Source organism: Vigna umbellata, chromosome 6 (assembly GCF_029865625.1).
Source record: "Vigna umbellata cultivar VRB3 chromosome 6, Vumbellata_1.0, whole genome shotgun sequence".
Lineage (NCBI taxonomy): Eukaryota > Viridiplantae > Streptophyta > Magnoliopsida > Fabales > Fabaceae > Vigna > Vigna umbellata.
The window spans coordinates 10,914,774-10,938,363 of NC_142170.1; the positions used below are offsets into that span (position 1 = coordinate 10,914,774).

The 23,590-nt window shown below is 31.3% G+C and overlaps 1 protein-coding gene across 3 annotated transcripts; it reads right to left on the minus strand.

Moving 5' to 3' along the window:
• Nucleotides 1–1,641: 1,641 nt before the first annotated feature.
• Nucleotides 1,642–6,987, minus strand: LOC124844205 (uncharacterized). Of its 3 annotated transcripts, none has more exons than XM_088092900.1 (9): nt 6,828–6,987; nt 6,294–6,373; nt 5,338–6,182; nt 4,778–4,896; nt 2,963–3,832; nt 2,562–2,874; nt 2,257–2,422; nt 2,038–2,143; nt 1,642–1,950 (listed from the first exon to the last, which is right to left on the minus strand). In XM_088092900.1, the coding sequence occupies exons 3-9, from the start codon at nt 6,178–6,180 to the stop codon at nt 1,833–1,835; spliced, it is 2,535 nt and encodes an 844-aa protein (XP_087949026.1). In that variant the 5' UTR covers nt 6,181–6,182; nt 6,294–6,373; nt 6,828–6,987; the 3' UTR covers nt 1,642–1,832. The 3 variants fall into 3 exon arrangements, with proteins under 3 accessions (XP_087949026.1, XP_047177057.1, XP_047177052.1); XM_047321101.2 differs by having other exon boundaries at nt 2,520–2,874; XM_047321096.2 differs by having other exon boundaries at nt 2,520–2,874; nt 5,338–6,373.
• Nucleotides 6,988–23,590: the final 16,603 nt, after the last annotated feature.

Sequence of the window (23,590 nt, forward strand, 5' to 3'; positions counted from 1 at the left end):
ATTTTTTATGTGTTGATATTAATATCAATGTCATGAAAAAATTGCACCCAGAATTATGTGAAATGTTATACTTCTATTTATATTTGTTTAATCTCATTAATGATAATAGTTTATCTCCTAATTTCAAAGAATTTTCTACATCAAAATATATAGATTCTTATATTTTCTGCATTATTGTTTTTTATACTCAATGTATGAGTTATTGTTATTATAATAATAAATTATTGTTGGATCAATGAATTTTTCTTTTTTAATTTCACTTGTATATGTGATGGTATTCTATGCCTTTGAGTTTTTAACATAATTTTTAAGACCTGATCAAATTTTAGCTACAGGATCAAGACTTGTTTATCATCAACTAGATAAAAAATGCAGTTATTCATAATTATATAGATTTCACAAACAAGAGAAGGACAAAAATTAATGAAAAAAAAAGGAATGTAGTAATGAAACATGTTAGGTGCTATAAAATTCTTATGTATGTACATCAATTTTATAAATAATATTGTACTTGTACTTTTAGAATCATAATATAAATAATGTACATAATAAATACATCATAAGATTATACAAATATCTTCTTAAATTATATAAGATAATTTTGTTTTTTATTTCTTTTAGAAATAAAGTAAGGAAGTCCTGACGAACTAGAACTTGTTTTTTATAATTTATCCATATAGCAGCATAGTTCCTATCATTCTGAATATGGGTGATTATTTAAATGTGTTTTTATTTTAATATTCTTGTAAGATTTTTTTTCTTTTTTATTTGTCTTTTTTCTAAATAATGGGCTAGTACCTAATATCAAATGTTATTTTTATCTTTGATGATTTAGTGTAATGTCTACTGAAATGTACTTTGTTTTACGTAATTTTGAACCATAAATAACAATCCATTTCACCCTTTTTAAAGGTTAAGATATAAAACACTTATGAATCATTTTAAATATATGAATTTTTTCTAAAGCTTGTAAATCCATAATTCTTTGGAATCTTACAATTTCATATTTTATAAATTTTTTACATTATAAATTACAAAATTTCAACGATAAAAGTATTTTTAAAAAATCTTAAGAAAATTACTACTTTCTTACAATATTTTTATTCCCGTACGTAAAAAAAAATTGAAATCTCAATTGATTTTTTTTAGATCTATTTCTACCCAATTCGAGACTTGTATGATATAGAATATGAACTGTGTCGCGTTGTTTTTGTATGAGTTTAAATGTTTATTTGATTTTGCTTTTAGTTTCTTTTAAGAGGAAAATGTATACAAATGAAATAGTTGTCATTCATTTGAACTACGTCACTGGATTAGGATTGTAGAAAACTAAGTGTCTTTTAAGAGTTTCGATACATTTTTTTCTGATGGTTTGGGTCAGCCATTTATTTGCAATCAAAATTAACCTATCAACTTGAAAAAGCATTATACCGAAACAAAATATCATGTCAAATAGTTACAGGAAAAAATGTTTTTGTATATCGTACATGACCCAAACGTGAATAAATCACTCACTTGTCACGTAAATGTTGTGCTTATTCCTTCATCAAGAAATCAACACACAATACGCTCAAAACAGAAAATGCAAATATATAACAACTTGTGTGATTTTTTATCTAAATCAAAAATCAAAAGGGAATCTCAAATAAAATACTTTTATTCATTTCAGAATCATGGCAATCAGAAGAGCCATCAGGTTTTCATTGGTACACTCACATAAATACAGTAATCACGGAATGAACAAAAAATTATTAAAAAAGAAGTACCTGGAAACGCCAGGAGAAAGAAACTGTTACGACCTGTATTCTGTATGTGACCCTATAATGTCAAAACTATTGTATAGAATAAGCACGTATCACTTCCACCACTGGTGCTTGACACATTGGACACTTTCTTCTACTTTGGTGCAAATCATTTGCACATTTTGAACATGTGCACATATGCCCACATCTGCAAGACAAATACAACAGTAATATGTAAGTGATTTAGATCAGATACAAATAAGATTACTGATTTGTCAAATTGACTGAATAGCACCTGTACAACAAAGAATCAATATTGCTTTCACAGCATATACAACAAACTCCTTTCCTCACACATTCCCATTTAGATTTATCGTCTGGTGAGACACGGTCATGTGTTCCTATGACGAATAGAAGACTATCAGTTCAAAATTATTCTCCCATAGGTAATAAAGTCAAGTTTAAAAGCTGTTGAAAAATCTAACGAATAGGGAAAGCACAAAAGCAATCTGACCTGATGAACCAGTTGAGCGATTTAAGGCTGCAGAGACTTCTTGTCTTATTGAGCGTTGTAACTCAAGCTGCATATCCATACAGGCTTCCAGCATTCTTTGCATATTATTCATCCTTTGCTGTAGCCTAACCATGTCAATTCTTAAGTCATTAACAATATCCCACTCCTGCCAAAAAAAAAAGTCCAGTCAGAAAATTATTAATGTAATAACACGATTATGAAATGGGAAAAATAGGCGCTTGAATGTCAAGACTATGGAGTACATCAGCTAAAGAAAAGCAGTTATGTCCCGCAAATGAACGCACAATTCCTAGGCGCTGATTATTTATGTCACTCTGTGACCAATTGTCATGGCGAGAGTGCCGATCCCATAAAGGCTGAGGCGGAGGTGTTGGTGGCAAGGGACGGTGGTCAAGTGAGCTATTAACAGTACCCTGAGGACCAACAACTGGATCCCTAGTCTCTTGTCCAGAGTCTTGTTCTGCCAAGGGAGAAGAAGGGGTTGTTTCTTGCAGTTCCCATTCAACATGAGCGTTACCTTGCCTTTCAACATACGACTGTATCAACTGGTCAAGACTTTCACGAAAACTGCTGCGAAGGAGGTTTGAGACACTTCTCCTGCCAGAGGAAAAGAATTATTTATTCTAATTTACTTGTTTCGTTTTCAAAAGGGTTTGACTGAAATACTCCAATCATATCAACGTACCTACTTAGCAATTCCCTGAGTTCAACGCTATACACATTGTCATCTTCGGGAAAATAAAACCCATGAATTCTACCAACTGGAGCTACTTCATTATCAGAAGGTCCTCCTAACCAAATTTCCACAGCCTCTTGAAAGCCACCATCCTCTTGCCACGCTTCAGGGGCTTCTTGCTCTTGCATACGAGAATTTTCTCCATCTTCGCTACCCAATATGTTTTGGGGCCATTCATTTGTAGTATTACTGAGCTGATGAACATCCACACTTTGATGCCAGTCACTTCCGTCATTTTCAATAATAACTTCTTCCTGTTGTTCTACTTCCAGAGCAATAGATTCAATCAAATTCACATCACCAACGATATTGCTATATACACGATCATCCTGATTTGATAAATTGCTTTCGTCATTAGTTATATCTCCCCACTGAGATTGCTCAGTAGGTACCTCGCTTAACTCTTGTATGTTGTCATCCTCTATATCTTCAATTTGCAAACTTTGTTGGGAAAGGTCATTAGAAGAATCTTCAGCTGGCATCGTAGCAACAGTTTGTCCAGTGTCATCTCCTCTTTCAACTCTGATACACGAAGATGATTCCCGATCAATTGTTTCTATATGAGCGGCAGAGCCTTGCCAGTCTAATTTCTCACAAGGGGTTCCTTGTGAACAGATCTGATCACATGGTATCTCAAGTCCGTCACTACCATTGTTAATAGGCCGGGATTGTTCAGAATGTACAGTTGGGACGGCTTGTGAACTGCTAGCTCCAGTTTGTTCAATTGCATTATCAATATCACTCTCGGAAGAGGTATCAGATAGGTTACTGGTTGCTTGACTGCAACCAAAACTGTCCTTTCTGAAAAAGAATCCTTCTCTGATCATAAAACAAGTTAACTTTATTAGTACAAAGCATATATATATATATATATATAAAATTAACATGAAGGAAGAAAAACTTACTGGGAATTTTATGCAATAAAGCTAAAGCAACAAATAAAAGTTACACTTTCATTTGGTCCAATGGGAAATACGGTAGAGAATTTTTTTTTTACATAACAGTAATTTTAAAATGATCTTCATCCACCGGTTTCCTTAAACCCTATGTCTGCCTTTCTCAACAAAATACACACTACAACCTATTATAATTCACATAAATTCTGTCATGGTTTTGGTTTTTTTATTAAAACGATAAACCTCTCTTTTGAGCTTTAAAAATACAATCTTCATAAAGTAAGATTATGGGCAGAACTGCATGAAACAAACCACAAAAAGGGTGTATTAATAGAAACATATCAATTTTAAATGAAAAATAAATAAAAAAAGAGTTAGAAGTGCGCGTGGCCATTTGATTTGTTTTCACCTGTATCTACAAAATTGTCAAATTGTTCTGATTTTGCTTCCTGTAAGTGAAAACGAAAAAAAATTTCTCAAACCAAAAACACTCCTTGATTTTCTTATTAAAAATAATCACCTTCATTTCAAACTTACTGTACTATTTAGAAGTTTTTCAAATGTATCAATATACTCTAGGTGATCCTCGCCATATTCTTGCTTTACTGTCTCCTTCCGTAAAATATGCATATAATAGCAGTATTTTCTTTTATCAAGTGAACACATTTTTAAACAAAAAAATACAGCCGGTGTGTACCAATACGGGTGAGGGGAATAGCAGAATCTCAGTATGCATCAGCTATACGAATCCAGAATAGAAAAGAAAATTAAATAGAAAAGTCAAGTGAGAAAGAAAGAAATCCAGAATACTTCACATAAAAAATAAGTTTAGTTTCTTTTCAACTTAATGGCAACATGAACGGCATACCTTAGACCTGATACAGTCTGCTTCTGTCTCAATAAGCCTAATTCACTTTCTGCAATGGAAGTGGACCTGTTATTACCAATCGATCTATCATTTCTCAAGAACCTGCCTCTAAGCAAGGCCTGAAAATATGTTAACAAACAATCATCAATTGCAACATCAAAGCCCGGATTTAAACCAAGTCCTAGATTTTAAATTCATTGTTCAAATGTATTCAAATGTATGGTATTTCCCCTTTGTTCTTTCCTAGGTTTCCTCCTTATACTAGAAAATTTTCTATTCTTCATATAATACAATTCTCCATTCACTATGCCTGTGATGAAATTATTACGCTTCAACTTCCCTACAAATTTGAGCATAAAATACAACCAATTGTTACAAGTTACCCTAAATTTATTACACTTCAAGTTCACTTAAGAGTACCTTCCAACGCTAACTCAATAAAGTCAAATATTTTACGAATTACATTGGGGGGGAAATATTCAACATCCACAAATCATACACTGTGATGCCGGAATAGTAAAAAGAACTAAGGCTTAAAGATATCCATTTAGGACACTAACCTGAATACGATTACGATGGGGGAAATGAGATACAACCCGATGGTCCAACAATTCCTGAACTTCTCTTTGTCTTTCCATCTGGGCCTTCTTAAGCATATCAAGCAGCACCTGTCGGCCACATAATTTACGGATTCCCCTCCGTGCATGCTCAGCTTGACCGTCGTTCTGATTAATAAATCCATCACGAACACATTCAATTTGGGTACCAGTTTCAGAAGATTGTTCTTCCCTATTTTCCCCAGAAGAAACACCTCTCTGTGGGCTACTCGTCTGCACCCACTCCCTTATGATACTCACTCCTTCCTGATCAGTTTCCCCGCCCCTTTCCTGCTCAGTTTCCCCGCGCCATTCTCCTCTGTTTCCTTGGGAATTATTCGATGCACGATCCCTAGAACCACTATTCATCCACTCCCTGAATATTTGCCTCACTCTTTCCCTTTCAACTTCTCCAAAATCAGAGGAGTTTTCGTGGCTAGAATTATTCAATTCCTCTTGTTCGTCATGGAACTCATTCTGACTTTGTGACCAGGTCTCAGAATCATTCTCTCCCAAACCTGCATCTTCTATCACACGTCCTTCTCTCTGGTTGCTATATGGCATATTTTCCTGCGAGGAGTCCACAACCACCTCATCACTCGTTTGTTGAAGTAAAACCTCCCCAGGTCTTCCTTGAACTGGTCTTACTGCCTGCTCATCCTCAATCTCTCTCCACATTTGCATGACCGAAGACGACCGGGTGCCTCCCCTCCCTCCATCTCCTTGCCTCCCAGGTGACTGAGAAAGGGATTCCCTCAGGAAAGTAGATTCGAGCGCAGTCACATTATGCACACCCGCAACCGCCATTTCTAATTTAGTTTCATAACAAGCACATAGATCTTTTCAATCCATCTGACTCAAATGCACTAAAACTTGCATATCAAGTGGGGAAATCAAAGTTACTCAGAAACAGGCCTTACATTTCCATGGATTTGAATCACTTTTGCCATTATCATTCCTCTCCCTGATATCGTCGTCCTCGTCCTCGTCGTCAGTATTACTGTAGTCAAGAAAAATAACTCAAACTCCGAATTTCGAAAAAACTTCAACGAAAGGAATTACTGCTTACTCTACCTTACCTTAGATTGCAAAAAACAAATATAATAATAATAATAATTAAGGAATACCAAATCATTCAATTCTTATTCTCTAAAAAAAATAGTGCTTATAAAAATTAAAAAAAAAAACTCTAAAAATTAGCTTGTCGATAACAAAAATAATCAACATGAGTCTGAGAGTTTTCATACTGGCTATAATTCTAAGCTAATATTGTCGAAGAATGAGAATCTCAAATTTTCCATGAAAGCAAAACAGAGTTGCAGATCATTCAATTTTTCAATAGTAAACAAAGCAAAAGTCTCCACACAGAAACTGAGTGTAAAACATTTGAGTATTGGAAGAAAATTCAGCACTGAAGCTCGAGACTGAGCATGAAACATGGAAAAGGAACGTACCCGAGAAGTTCCGCCTTCGATTTCGAAGTAAAGAAAAAGTAACCTAATCTAAAAAAAACAAAAATCAGAGAGAGAGAATTTTCAAAGACACCGCGGAGACTGGTACAGAGAGAGAGAGAGAGAGAGAGAGAGAGAGAGAGAGAGGGAAGAGCTGCGAATTTAGAAAAGATTGATATATGCGGACACGTCAGCGTCTGCGTGACTTTTCTTCCTTAGATAAAGCAGCTATCATTCCGATGCCACGTGGCGCTTTCTCTTTTGTTCCGGGCAATTGACGAAACGTTCCAAATCTTAAATCGAACGTGAAGTTTGGTGGAAGCCAATTCCCGAACGACGCCGTCTCGGTATGTTATATTTTACAGTTATACTTCCACATCTTCAAATCTTTTTCTATAATTTTCCTTGCAACCAGAACATTTAATTATTTAATGTTGTCGTTTTTTCTCCACCAAACACAAACATCTTACGACAGTAAAAATCGGAAACGTCACACCAAATCAGAAACATGTCACAATAACTGAATTGAATTTAGACTCTATTAACTTTTCAGATAAGCACAATTCGAGAAAAATAAAAAGAGCTTATAGTTTTTTTCTTTCCATAAATAAAACCTTAACAGAATTAGATACTATCCCTTCTGTGGTTAAAACGTCACAAAATTGAGTAACTACTTACGACTGTACACATAAATAATTTATCACTTTAATTATTATTTTCTTGCACAAAAACTCCTTTATGGCTTTTCATCATACATGCATGTTTACGTTTTATTTTTATATGTTATCTCCAATTAATTATCCAGATTGAATTATCACACTTACCCCAGGTCAAATAAAGTTGCCACCACAAAGTGGGGGTCTAGGTTACCTATTAATACTATAAATTCACTTGTAAAATAAACCATAAAGTATAAAATTCAGGTCCAAGGAAATGTTATAATCGCGGAATAAGAGGAAAAGCTAATTAATCAACCCGAGTAAAAAAAATTATTGTCAATCATCAGATCATTTCTTCAATCATACACACACATTATATATATATATATATATATATATATATATATATATATATATATATATATATATATATATATATATATATATATGAACATATATAATATAACTGTAAAAGAGGCAAATTAATCATCACATGGAGTAGTTAAAGATTAGTCAATGTTTTTCCACCGTCTAAATATTGCAAAACTTGGTCTAATCTAGAGTGTGGCCATTTAAGTAGAAGTTACACTATGTACATGACAAGAATTAGAACTATGTAAAGAAATGTTCAATAAAAAGCAATTAATTATGAGATGATTTTTAATATAATATGAAGATGGTTAAAAAAAAGTAAAAAAATTACATTTTGACACCGCTAAAAAAATTACTTTTGCTTTACAGTCTACTATGATAATATGATAATATATATTAAAATGTTAAACATAAAACAAAATAAATATGGTTATTCTGAATTATTAAATGAGCTAAAAAAATAAGTCTTTAGCTGGCTTTGAAGAAGAAGGTATGGTGATGATGATGTTAAGAAAAGGCTGCATCCAACACATGATACTTTTGTGGAGGCAGAACTAACTTTAAAACATTGGTTGATTTGAGTTCTTAAAATCAGTGGATAGATTCGGATATGGGTTAGTTTAGTATTGATTAGTTGAAGAAAAAGTTATACAAACATAGATGCTAAACATGTCTACTAAAGCTGCTTCAAGGTAATCATAAGCTTGCTTTGTATAAACATATATATACAGAGAGAGAGAGAGAGAGAAGAACAGATGTTTATTAGAAATTAAGGGAAATTGGAAAAGTGGTTCTCTCCCCCAAAGAAAAAACATAGACAAGAAAAGCACGTCCCCTGCTAAATTTTAAGGTCCCTTGTCTTGCCCCACTTTTCTGCCTCTGGTTTATGATTGTCTTTGTTAATTGACAAATTTTCGAACACATTGCATGCATGCTCCGAAAGAAGCGGGAATAGTCATGTTCCTTTGTCTTCATGTTTCACCATCGATCACAACTCAAATCAGATATTTTACTGGTAGATGAACGTGCAATATGCAGATATATATATTAGAGACTTATATATACATATATACTTTTCAATTGCACTTATTTTGGTTACTTGTAACTCCACTTTAAATAATGTCTTGAATGTTTCTCAAAAAGCTCCATGTGCATGATCTACCATTAATTGGACTAGAAAAATCTATAAATATGTGCCCAACAGAAGAAAGAAATCTTGAATACCAACTATATATTGGAAAAAACAAAAGCGACTGGTATTTGATAAAAAAAAATATAATAATGGATGAGCTTAAGCCTTTTTGTTTTTTTCTAGTTTTTGTTAGCAATATTCATAATCTAACAGTTATGTTTACGAATTTGGAAGAGAATAAAAGAAAGCTAAAATTTAAAATGTATAAAAAAAATCGTTTTTCATGCTCTTAATATTTAATAATCTCGTTTTATTTTGTTCTTTAACTTTATCTGATTGGCATTACTTGGTGCAATGGGGGTACCGAAAGATAAAATGACTGGAGGAAAAGTGTGTGTGCTCTTCTGAAAATCACCAAACATGCCAAAGTTCATATTATTTCAGTGTGAAGTGGATGTGAAATGATGTACGGCATGGACCAGAACCACCTCCACGAACATGCTTACTTACTTCATTCAAAAATTATATATCGCATTTTAAATGTTATTTTGTATTTTTTTAATGTAAATTTACGGTCCAATTATACTAAGTCAGATGTAAAAACATAAATTTAAGTGAAATTTGTTCAGAATTCAAGTGTGAGTTTAAGTCTGATATTAGATAAAAATAAAAAAGTAAAACACTATATAAAAATCAAAAACTCGTTAACTCATTGTAAGATTTTGGATAGAGAATGGTGTCAATCCTTGATATAGTTTGACTCATATCTCATTTGGTATTGTATCTCCCGAAACTTCTTTTTCTTTTTGGAAAAGAGTTAATGAATAGGGAGCCGAACTTAAAATAGTTAAACTATGATGGAAAATAATTGAGTCCTACGTACGTGAATTGAAGTCTAATAAAGGCTTAAAATTATACTTTCTAGTTTTTTTTAACTTTAATACCCTTAAATCTATACAACTCAATTTATTTTGTAAATGACTCAACCTTTATCCTAAATTTGACTTTTGTATTTACCAACTCATTTTTTCAACTTTAAAAAATCTTTTCATTTGATATTCAACACACAAAACTAAAACAAGTTCATAAACACCGTTTCATTTGAATCAAGGTGAGAATTGAGATTTGGTTTTGATTTTAAATGTCATGAAAGTTTAAAAGATGCAAACTTTTTTTATCACTACAACATATTCATATAATAACAAACACAATATACAAATAAGGAGACGTTCATGCAAAGTTATGACTATGTTTTTCATAAAACAATCACGATCACAAACGAATATGTAAAGTTTATCAAACAACCTCAACAAATTAGACAAAAGGTTGTCTCATGAAAAGTCCGCCACTGAAGAAAAAAAACTTGGTAAATGAATCTCCAAACCAACACCATTTCGTCACTGGATAACAAACTATATCTTTGCAAAAACGTTTTCGAAGTGTTTTGAGACAATAAAAAATGAATAGAAGAACCTAGATATGATATTTAGTAAAAGTTGATGTCAAACTCTACAATGTGCAACGTAAAATAAATAATTTATATAAGATACTATGAAGTCCAACATAAATTATCTTTTTTACTTTGACCGATAAGGAATTTAATGTACATCACTTTAATTTATTTACAAAAATATCACTATTTTTCTTTTACAAAAATTATTAGGTTGTATGACTCTGTTTATATATATATATATATATATATATATATATATATATATATATATATATATATATATATATATATATATATATATATAAAATTCAAATGTTACTATGTGCAATTCCTATTGCCATACCTTTCAATGGTATTTCCAACACTTTATTCAAATAATTTTTGTCTGGTCTATTTTCTCTTAAGAGAACCTCATGAATATCTGAAAGATAATCAAATAATTAAATAAACGTTGCCTTCAAAAGTTATACATAAGACTAAATAAAGATATAATATTAATTGCACCAAACTTTTTCTTTCAATGTATACTAAATTCAGGTTCATTTCAAAACAGGGCCACATGGAATTGGTCCGTTACACCGGACACAGCTACGTATTGCAAGCCCCACGAAACCGCAGCTTGATCATGGATGGAGGGTATATGGATGCATCATGTATCACTAATTTTAGGGGTATAGTTTTTTGCCAATTTAATCTAAAACAATTGGAAATTCACGGAAAGTAAATTATATATATAACATTTAATTGATTGATTAGATTTGCATTTGGAATTAAAAATGAAATGAAAACTGGAATACTGTCTGTGTTTCGCAGTTTCTTCTTATATTTTTCTATAATAACTCATGTTCCATATAAATTAAAAGTGTATACAATAAATGTTGGATCTATCAAGAAAGAGGTTTATGGGATAGACACAAAACATTTGAGCTAATCATATAAACATCACTCTTTATTCAAAATCTTAATGTAATGAGTTAATAGGTCTTTCACTTTTATACACAGCTTTACTTTTTCATTTTTATCCAATGTATGACTTGGACTCACACTTAGAATCCCAACAATCTTCCCCTTAAGGGTGAGTTCCTTTACATTGGTATACTCCCTCTCCAATGGAAGTATTCCCAACCAACTACAACCACGAGTACCCCTTCGTAGGTTTTGATACTACTGTTGAGTCTATCAAGAAAGAGATTTACCGGAGAGACACAAACACCAATGACATCTGAGTCTAATCATATAAAAGATGAATATCATTCTCTACCTAAAACTTTAAGGCAATGTGTTAATGAGTCTTTCACCTTTATATAATGCTCTACATTTTTATTTCTATCCAATGTGTGATTTGGACTCGCACTTGGAATCCCAACAATAAAGCGTAACAAAAATATAAAAGCACATCAAGAAAGATTTGTCAGGCAGTTATCTATAAAAAGTTTGGAATCTAATGTGTGAAATTGCGCTACCCACAGGAAAAGAACTAATTGTCACTTTTTGAGATTGGAATAGAATTAATCAACAAATAGGTGTGATCGAAAACAAAATGTGAGATTTGCGATGGGAATGGACAAAAGGGTTTAGAAGATAAACCGTGTTAGGAGATGTCACTTTCGATTGGGTAATTAATATATTGGTTTGCTTGTGATGGCTATTTCCTCTAATGATTACATTTTTCATTTTGATGGGGCCTTTCATCATTACTCCAAAGCTTATTCAATTCAAAGGATTGGTTGTCACCGGTGAAGCCCCACCACCAACTACTCTTCACCGGCAACCTACACATCTCTCCTTTCTCCTACCCTCTGTAGTGCTCCTACTTTTTAAGACACCTTTCAACCTATAACTATGTTTCCATTATTTACTTTCTTTTCGTCAATGGAATTCTCATGCATCTTCGATTGGATCACAGATTGCTGCCCAAAGATCATTTCTTCTGCACCCCTCTTATTTTTTCTGCACCCATAATTACTCACATTGTTTGTCACTCAAATCATGGACATGGAAGCATGAAGGCCGAGAGGAAGGTCCGTATGAAGAAGGAGGAAAAAAGTTTAGGGTTTTTAATATATTTTATTCAGGGATAAAATGGGGATAAAATTATTATATGGATGTGCAGAAAGAAAAAAGGGAGGTGAGGAAGAAATGGCCGAATGTAAAAATAGGCTTCTTTACAATTAGGTCAAGTACTGTTCAAACGGGCCTGTCTTTTCCATCCTTATAAAGGTGTTTCACTCTCCAACCCCTTCATCTACACCTCTAAAATTTTGCAAAATACCTAAATTACCCGTAATTAAAAAACTTTCAATATTTAAAAAAACGAAAAAGTAATCAAATATTTTTTTTTATTATTGTCAGTGTATACATATATTCTTTTCTCCCGTCTCATTTCTCTCTCTCACATCTCATTGAAATTTTTTATATTAATTTTACATACCAATTTTCTATAAATAAATTTAAAAACTCATACAATTTATTTTATAACAAAACTAAAAATTAATAAAATAAATTAAATATTTATAATTAAATTATAAAATCAAAAACATAATAATAAACTTAAAAATTAAACACCAAAAACATAATAATACTTAAAACTACATAATAATTTTTATAATTTTTTATATGAATTTTAAATAAATTTATATTTTAAATAAATTTAAAATATCCATACAAATTATTGTATATAAATTATTTATTTAAACATTTATAAATAACATAATTAAACATTTTAAATTAATGTAATAAAGTTTTACATTCAAAATAAATAAAATTTTAAACTTTAAAAAAATAAAGGATTTAAAATAAACAAACTTGATTGTATGCATCGCTTTACAACATTCATTATTTAAAAAACAAACTTTTATATCTAATGAAACAGAAATTGAGAGATATAATATGTAATAAAACATTAAATAATACATTTAAGTAATGAAATGAAATACTAAATAATATATTAAAAGTTATTATATGCATCACATTTTCGAAAGTAACGAAACTTTTACATCCCATTTGGAAATGCGATTTTTATCGGTTGTCGACAACCGAGAGAAAATAGATCGGACATCCAGATCCGGTTTCAGATTTTCATATCTGATTTATATTGTATTGGATCTCGACATCCGATGTTGGACTTACGGATGTCCATGTCCAATTTATATTTGATGTATATACACCTGAAATAGATTCTTCAAAAAAAATCCTTCAACCTCCAACAACAATCTTCCAACAATGTTAACGAGCAACAACACCACCAATTACCTGGAAGCACGTCAAGCCTGTCTCCTTCGAAGCACAATCTCCAACCTCATGTCAAGCCTTCCTCCTCGAAACACCACCTCCAAGTTGTTGGAACACCTTAAACTCCCTCATTAAACCTTCTCAAATCTCTCTTAACTCTAAAACCACACTCACTGATATAGAGTGGAGAGGAAAACACTTAATGAAATGGAACGCAGAGAAACAAAAAAAATAACAGATTATTAGATTTTAAATGATGTGCAATTCAAATGGAGTGTAGGGATTCTTAATATATGAAAAATGGGGTGCAGAGATGCATTTTTTCTTATAGAGAAAATGGGGTGTAGGGTTTTAGTGATACACAAAATTTCTTAATAAACATAAAATTACTTGATAACCACCTCATTAATGGAGTATTTTAAAAAACTGGAAGTGTAAGGTGAAAAGGTTGGAGATGTAAGTAAAACACCCTTACAAATTAGGTATATATCTTTAATAGAAATCCGTGAATTCAATTAAAAAAAAATAACAAGTTTGAGATTATATTATTTGTCTGCCACAATTTAAATGTAAAGTTGTGTAACAATACATATTAATTCTTTAGGTTATAATTATTATAATCATAAATGAAAGGATGTAACTTCCCTTTTGATATTTGTATAGGGATGAAGATCTCAATTGTAAGAGCCTGGAAAATATGGGGTTGTTGGCCTTATGATTGAGGCAGTCAGGCCCAAAAAGCTAAGGGCACCATGACCTTAAAGGGGTTTCTTCATTTTCCAACTCTGAGTGCATTAGCCAACTTCTCTTTCTCTCTCTGAACTCAGTCTTCTCTTGCTCTGCCTTCTCTCTACCCTCACACAAATTTCAACCGTTACATTGTCTTATAGGAGGTGTTCTTTCGCTCACGGAGTTGAGGGCTTCCTATCCATCCGATTAGTTTTCGTTTTGGACGGGTAAGTCAGTTTCTCCACTCTTCTTGAACCTAGGGCATGCAACTTTACTGGTTGCATGCAGTTGGTGGTGCTCCTTTTTTATTCTCTGCCTATTCTAGCTCTAAGAGTTGTGTTTGTCTCCACTTTAGTGGGTTGTAGGGTCTTACTGTGTGCTGGTTGTGTAAGGCACTAGTGGGGTTTTGCTACTGTTCTGAGTAGTATTGTGCTTATAACCATCAAGGTAAGGGGAGCTGATTATATGCTTTAAATTCATTATGTGATTCGCATGTATGTTGAACTTCTATGTAAGCATGTTCTTCTGCTTGAACTTTAATTCCAGTGGCCTAAGTTGCCTGTATTATACTATAGAGCCTGTGTATGTTGTGATGTGATGATTTGAATATGTTTTGATTTAGCTTGATCTCTGTAATTGATGTGTGCTGAGGTGTTTGGATTGGAAAACCGGTTGTTGAGTTGTTTAGACGAGAAGTTTAGGGTTCAGGTACTGTTTCAGGTTAGTTTGAAGGAAGTGGAGTAGTGATTTTGGGCAATTAGAGTCTTAAGAGAAACTGGATTGTTTGGGTAGCTTAAGTAGGCCTAATGTGACCTGTTAGGATCATAAAATTGGACCAAAGCAAGTTAGAAATAGTAAATTTGATTTGAGCCACTAAGTCATAGGATTTGATGTTTTAGAATTGAGTTCAAGCCTAAATCACTTTGGAATCACTATATAATTGTTAGAATTCACCTATACGAGTTTAGTTAGGTTCATATAATGAATTAGAGGTCTTAGAAGTTGGGAAAAGGGTTGAAATAGGTTGGAGGGGTGTGAGTTACATGAATTTGCAGAATTCACATTCTGCGGATTATGCAGACTCGCTATGCCAGTTGTCTCGCATAGTGAGACCCTGTAGAGGGTGCTCATTGTCTGGGTAATTCGCTGTGCGAGCTGGTGCGCTGTGCGAATTACTAGAGAGTGTTGCTCTCTGTTTGTGGAGCCGCCTGGCGACTCCTGTCGCTATGCGACTGGTGGTGGTCTGGGACCACTGCCCATTTAATTCGAAAGGCGAGTGGGGCGCATAGCGAGAGTTGTAAGGGGGTTGGTCTCTGTCTGGATTCTCGCATAGCGACTTGGGTGCGCTATGCGAATAGCGCCAGTCTCGCCCTGCGAGGGTAGTGCGCTGTGCGACGAGTGCTGGGTCCGGTCCTCTAATTACATCTTGTGCTGCGTTTGATTAATGTGCTCTTTGGTTGTTGGTGAAGTATTTCATTGCATCTATAGTACTGTATTGTGATATTCAAACAAGTATGTGGATGGCAGCAGAAAGTGTATGGTTATAAGTGGTGGTAAGATGATACAAGTTGTAAACCAAGTTCCATCTGTGTAAGATCTCTTGGTGAGATTCTTAGTGTTTAGAATGAGAGTAGGAGCTCAGTCTTGGGGATCATCCTGAAACTCTAATGACCTTTCTTCTCACGTAGAGAGGATTGAACCATGTGGTGAGGAGTAGCAGGAGGTCTTAGTCTTGGGGGCTTCCAGTATGCCTCAAGGCCCAGAACAGGCTAACCTCGTGAGTGTGGTAGGGTAGGGGAGCCCAAGTTTCATAAGCCACCACGAGTGCAAGATCCGCCATAGCTCGACTATCATTCTAAAGTCCGGACGAGTCAAGTCTAGTACATAACATGTTAAGATGCGTGTTTATCCAGTTTGATTGAAGTTAACTCATGCATGTACATATTGTCGTATCGTATGCTTTTTATATAATTAGCTCACCCTTGCTTGTTTGTGTTCTTGTTATGTTGGTGTGTTTTCTTTTGCGATGATCATCCACTTGGATGGGAGCAGATGTCGAGGAGGTGCCCCTGAAGCAAGCCTTGGAAGAAGAGGACGCTGAATCCTAGTTTCTTTAGGATCTCTTTACTTTAATTTATGCATTTTGTAAAACTGTAATAGGTGGAACCTATGGTATCTTGGAAGACTCTAGCACTTCATGTTTTAGCTTCATAGCATTCTGAGGATGACTGTAATTTTCCCAATACTCTGTTATATGTTTCCAACTGCTTTCTATTATTATAATTCAATGACGTATTTATTATATATGCATCACATATATTTTAGGGATGTCACGTCAATTTTTTTTTGCACACTTAGGATGTATTTGTGTTTTTTTTTATTTAGAAAAATAAAGAAAAAATAAATAAAAGTGATGTTGTTTGGATTAAGAGAAAAATGATGAAAAAAGAAAATATTAGATGAAAATTTATAAATAAATAAATAAATCATGTGATAATTTTAATAGATTAAAAAGTAAAATAACAAATAACAAATAAAAATTAAAGATTATTTTTATTATATGGGTTAGTCTTAAGGGTAAATCTATTTTAATATATATAAATATATGTTTACTAGGAAGGTCAGGAAACTAATTCTAAATACTCATTTTTATTAAACATTATTATGCAAAGTCACTAACTTAGGCGTCAGAGTGTTTTTGATAGGTACACTCCCACACGGCTTAGACAAAGAAGAAATAGAGGATCATCAGGAGTCCGGTGAATCCCAACATCTTACCCGAAACAATTATTATTACTTATATTATTATTATTATTTATAGTAAAAATTATCATTAGTTAAAAAATAAAATTATCACATTATCTTTGCGATGTTGGAGAGAAAAAGTTGAAGAAAAATAATGATTCCATAACTATGTTGTCTTGTTTTGTTTACTTTCTCAATAAATCACCGTATTTCCATATATGAAACAAACAGACTATAAGTTATATCAATTATTTAACTTAAATACATCAAATCACATTTAAATTATTTAATTTAATGCATGTTTAGAAATCTACATTTCTTTTCATGATAAGTTTCTTTCACGTGTTTTAAAATGATGAAACAAATACATTAAAAAAAACATGACATATAAATACGAAAGAGAAAGTTAAAAAGGAAATCTATAAATCAACTAATCTCTTTAAAGCTGAAGAATTTAGCGAGAAGAAAATGCTTTCAAAAAATCTGTAGATAGATTTATGCTTAATTTTGATGTGGGTATGAATAAAATGTATAGATGACTATGAGTGGAATTGATTAAACTTATAATTAGTTTTTTTTTTAAACAATCAAATTTGAAAACAATTACTTATTTAAAAAGTAAATATCATTTACTTATTGAAAGAAACAAAAAAAAAAAAAACCAATGTTTAAAATAAACGACACACATAAAAAAAAAACTTCTTATTTTATTAAAAACCGCTTATTTAAAAAAGTATAAACAAACTTACCTCTTTAAAACCAAAAATAATCATAAAATCATTCGTGTTTCTTATTATGTCTCTTTAATATTTAAGTTTTGGCATGTGTTGTTCGAGTTTATACTAGGAAAAAGTATATATTCTTAACAGAATTCCCATTAAGAATGAGTATATTCCCCTGCTTAGAAATTAAAACTTTCCACTTCTGTTTGATGATTGCTGGGTATTAATAACAGTGACAGTGGTGATTTCTGAAAAAATGGTTATTCAATTTTAGAATCATTATATACTTTGATTCTTGGTCACGTTTTGAGTAGTGTAAAGGTCATGATTCACTTGATACCCTTGCTACAGAGAGATGTGACTCAAAGGTTCCACGAATCTTTGCTGGTTTCCCTGTGTTATTGCTATTGCAGAATTGAAACTATCACCAACTACCGAGTGCTGACTTTTTTTTTTCATAAAGATCATAGTTAAGAAATTTACATTAATTAAATACAAGATGAATATGACGTCTAATTATGTAATTAATAAATTTCACATTATTGTGTAATTAATAAATTATACTATTTTTTTAAATTATGAGTAAACTTTACTATAGTATTACTATAAGGATTCTAACCATGATTAAATATAGTAGTTTATTTGAATGTAACATTTTTTAATAGGATTACAATTTTAACCTAAAATTAGTCCAACGGCATAATGTACAAAGGTTCATAGAAGTGCACGAGGTTGAAATGATATTAGTGGGTTCGTTAGAGATATTGTAAACGAATTATGAGTGAGTGTTAACAGTACTGATCCTTACCTCCTACAAAACACAAATGTACCTTGAATCAAGGCATAAAATTGTACGATATAGGAAAAATTCACACACACACACACACACACATATATATATATATATATATATATATATATATATATATATATATATATATATAATTTTATGAAGCTAATTATAAATTAATTTTTGAATTAATTTTTTTCTTTAAATTATTGACTAAAATTGTATTTTGTTTTTGTCTTAAAAAGTATACATCAATTTCATTCTTAAATTTTATAAAAAATATAAAATATCATTATCAAATAATTAGACCAGAGTCTCTCTTCTTGCAACATTCTTCTCTTATTAGAGTTTTTCTTTATCTTCGTTATCACTCTCTTTCATGTGACAACAATGGTCTTGATTTTTCTCGCTATACAACATTATTTTCTTCTTCCATTTCATACAAAAAAAAGTTGTAAATCATTGCGATGTTTAATGATCCTCTTTCTCAATTTATTCTAATTAGGTTTTGGTTAACCAATTCCATTCATCACATGCCAACTTTTCACTCAAATTTTGAATTAGTTAAGAAAGTAGTCATTTACACCATGGAAGATTATAAGGACAAAGCATTACATTGTGTGTAGATCGTTGATGAAGCAATCATGTTATGGACAAGGATCGCGGCATTATATTCCTCACAATTGCTTAATGACTAAACTACGACTTGTTCATTCAATCATTTTCCAAAAGTGTGACAACCTTAATTATTGAATCATTAACCTCCACAACCACTACCAAAATTCTGTAACCACCACCACAAAGCTCATAATCACCTTTCGGTTCCAGTACCAGAATGAAAGTTATAAGATAAATAGAGAATTGCACTAGAGGGAGCTAGAGAGTTGCATAGAGAAAAGAATGACTCTATCATCGTTAAGTGTCTTTTATTGTCATGGACATTTTACTTCCTTTTATATAGTAGTACGTACTTTCAATTAGTGACGAGATATGTTTTTAATCAATAGTTTGAGAATAAAAAATATATTTAACTATTTATTTTTATTGTAATTAATCAATATAAATGAGACTCGTCATGCTGAAACAATAAAGACCTAAAAAATAGAATTTTAAAAATAGTGAGACTCCATTATTAATATTAAACGAGTTTTAATATAAATAGTTTCATTATAAACGAGTTTTACTATTTTAAAACACACAATTTCTCCATAAACCATTTTTTAAAGTTCTCTGATTTATCTTTAGGAGTTCTTCTCATATGTTCATATGTTTGCATATCAAAGACTATCTAAGTGATCACAACAATGAGATCTTCAAGTCTACCTGGTCAGTTTCTCCTAAAGAGAAAGTTTATTTCCTACTCTTTTTCTTTTATATGTATCATTTCCTTTGCATTCGATTTGTAGTATTTTTGCATGTTTCATATGAGTTTTCTATAAGACTCGTTGTTGATTGTGGTTCTAAAGATATACCCTAATCATGTGTTTCGTGAGTTGTAGGTGTAGATAAAGTTTCTCGAGTTGCTGGAGTCGTCTTAACTCTTGTAGAATAGTTGGGTCCTGTGTAAAGTAAGAGAAGTTAATTACAACTTGTTAATATTGTTGATGCTTTAATATAAATTGTTATGCATGTTGAAATTGATATGAGATTGGTAGCTGGTTTGATAAATTCCTATGTGATTACTTGTTTTGATGGTCTATGAATGATTTAAAGTGTTGTTTTAGTTGATTGAATCAATATTGAAATCTATTATGGTTATTAATATGGTACATTGTTTGAATTATTTGATTTGGTTGAAAGTGATGTCGAATTGTGGTTTGGTAGTATGTTACAATGTTGATTAGAAATTGGTATAGAATTAGTGGTTTAACATGTGAAATTTTGTAGGGACTATTCTTTGAGTGAGTTTGATGTTGATAGTTTTTGTTTGTACCATTCAAGACTTGGATAACTTTTAGTTATGCTGAAATATGGTATTTTTATATGCTAAGTTTGTTGTTTGGATTATGGTGGTTGTTGGTTTGATTTGATGTATTGAATCGCTAACTAATTAAGCAAATTAGTATTCAATATGATGTTTAAATATGTTTTAGAACCAATCATAGTGTCAATAATATCAATTTGGTCTTTTAGATAGGTTTCAAGTGCAACCAGATCAAGGTTTAAAGTTTATGGTTTTTGTTGTAGCGTTGAGGGCCACTGATACAATGTTAAGCACTAGCATTATAGTAACATTGGCTTTGACTTCTGCACGCGTGGAGTTGAGCGATGATTCTGTATGCTGAGTGTTGGCCTTCCAATGACCTTGGTTTTGTCTCTGACGCAGGGCGCTAAGCGGTGGTCCTGTATCGCTAAGTGCGCCCTATCGTGAGTTGTGTCCTTGGTTTTTGTGTTTTTATATATTGAATTGAGTTGAATTTAGTAAATACTAATTGTATATGTGTGAAGGAAATTGTTGATGCTTTGTTAATTATAAATATGAATGCAAATAAGGTTAAAGTACAATTGTAAACTTATATAAGTTAATGGTTGATGAACATGATGGTGTGTACAATGTTACTTTAAGTATGGTACGAGAGTGAAAATGAAGTATGGTTGTTGGTATGATATTGATGCTTGGTGTAATACCATGGACCTTGTGGCGAGACTCCATGACGATGCTCTATAGTTATACACTTGGCATAATTCCATAGATCTCTTGAATATATTTTATGGTGACTTTCGGTAGTGTGATGTATTGTTGTAGGGCTCAACCTTGAAAGTTATTTCAACGCTTCAATAATCATTCTATCTCAAGTAGAAAAGTTGGTTATGTGTTAAGAAGTAGTAGGATGTCCTAGTCTATGGTTCAATTTTTTGGCTATGGGTGGTAGACAGACTAATGTGGTAACTTTGAGGGACAAGTTGTTCCACTACAAGTATGCAATTTGTCATAGTCTAACATCAATACAAATATTTGGATGGTCAAGTCTAATATATATGAGTGCATGTTTTAAGATTCTTTGATATGGATGTTTACATGTAACAAAACATATACAAATGATATGAAATATCTTTTTATTTTTTTTCTTTTGTAATGGTCACCTTAATGATGTGAGTTAGGGAAATGTCTCTGGTGAGTAGGTGCTGGGAGGATATGGAGTTGAGACATAAAGTGAAATGTTGTATTTTAGGTTCATCTCTTTTTGGAAGACCTATTACACTTTTGGTTTAGTGTAATATATCTCAATTGTGTAACATCTTGCATGTTTTTTATAAATTTATGGATATATGTAATACAAACTTATATAATTCTTTTTTTAGTTGACTATTTTATTAGCGAGCCAGAAAAATTCGAATCCAGTCCGACCCATCACGGGTTGATGGGTAAACGAGTTGGCTCATTGGTTCACTTAATTATAATTTTTTTTAAATAAAAAAATACAAACTTTCTATATTTCAAATCTAAACAAATTTCACTTCCAAATTTCATTCGCACATGAGGTGTTTAATTAGTTTTGGAAATGGGGAACTTAAATAATATTTTCAAGCAAAAAAATAATAAATATTTGTTTATAAAATTGAAATTAAATTTTAATAAAATAAAATAAGGTTGGTGGGTTAGTGGGCCAACCCGACCCACTACGGGTTCAATCCGAATGAGCCGGATTTAAATGAATCGGGTTGAAATCTGACCCACATAAAAAAAATACAATTTTTTCATACCCAACCCAATCCGAACCCGTGGTGGACTGGATTGACTTGCGAGTTGTGACCCATTTTCACAACTCTAAATAAAATAACGTGACAAAACTTATCAAATGCATAAACTTATTTATTAATTATTTTTTCAATTATTATTACTATTATAATAATTATGGTACTTTTAATTAATTAACTATTGTTATTAAAAAATAAAAAATAATTAATTTTTAATTATATACTTATTCTTTTAATAAAATAATTATAAAATTTACAAACAATAAGACATTGTAAATAAAAATATTATATTATAAATTTTTAAATGTTACTATAATTAATATATATTATATAAATAAAAATAATCTTCACATGACACGTGAACCAATCCTTTAAAACCTTTTGCTAAATTGAATTTGGATTAAAGTTTATAGCCTCAACATGTTAATGCAATATTTTCGTGAATATTTGGATGAAAATCTTCAACGGGACAATGGTGTTAGTATTCTGTCAATACGTCTTCTTATATTATAGAATAAAATTTGTTATTACTATAATAGTTTATAGAAAAGATGGATAAAAAACAAAACATAAATTAAAATTTTTACAACATTATTATCATTGTTCTTCTTCTTATTATTATAAACATTTTCTATTATAATATTTTATTTTTTCAAAAAATCAACAATAAAAAATTAATTTTAAAATTTAAAATATATTACAAAAGAAATCATAAGTTATTTTTTATTTGACTCCTTCTCTTTAATAATTTTGTAACATAATTTAGAATAAAATTTGTTATGGTTTATGGAAAAGATGGATAAAAAATAAATTTAAAATTTTACAACATTATTATCATTGTTCTTATTATAAACATTTTCTCTTATAATATTTTATTTTTTCAAAAAATCGACAACAACAAATTTAATTTTAAATTTTAAAATATATTACAAAAGAAATCATAAGTTATTTTTTATTTGACTCATTCTCTTTGATAATTTTGTAATATAATTTAGAATAAAATTTGTTATTACTATAATAGTTTATATAAAAGATGGATAAAAAATAAAATATAAATTAAAATTTTACAACATTATTATCACTGTTCTTTTTATTATTATTATTATAAAATTTTTCTATTATAATATTTTATTTTTTCAAAAAATTAACAGTAACAAATTTAATTTTAAAATTTAGAATATATTACAAAAGAAAACATAAATTATTTTTTATTTGACTCCTTCTCTTAAATAAT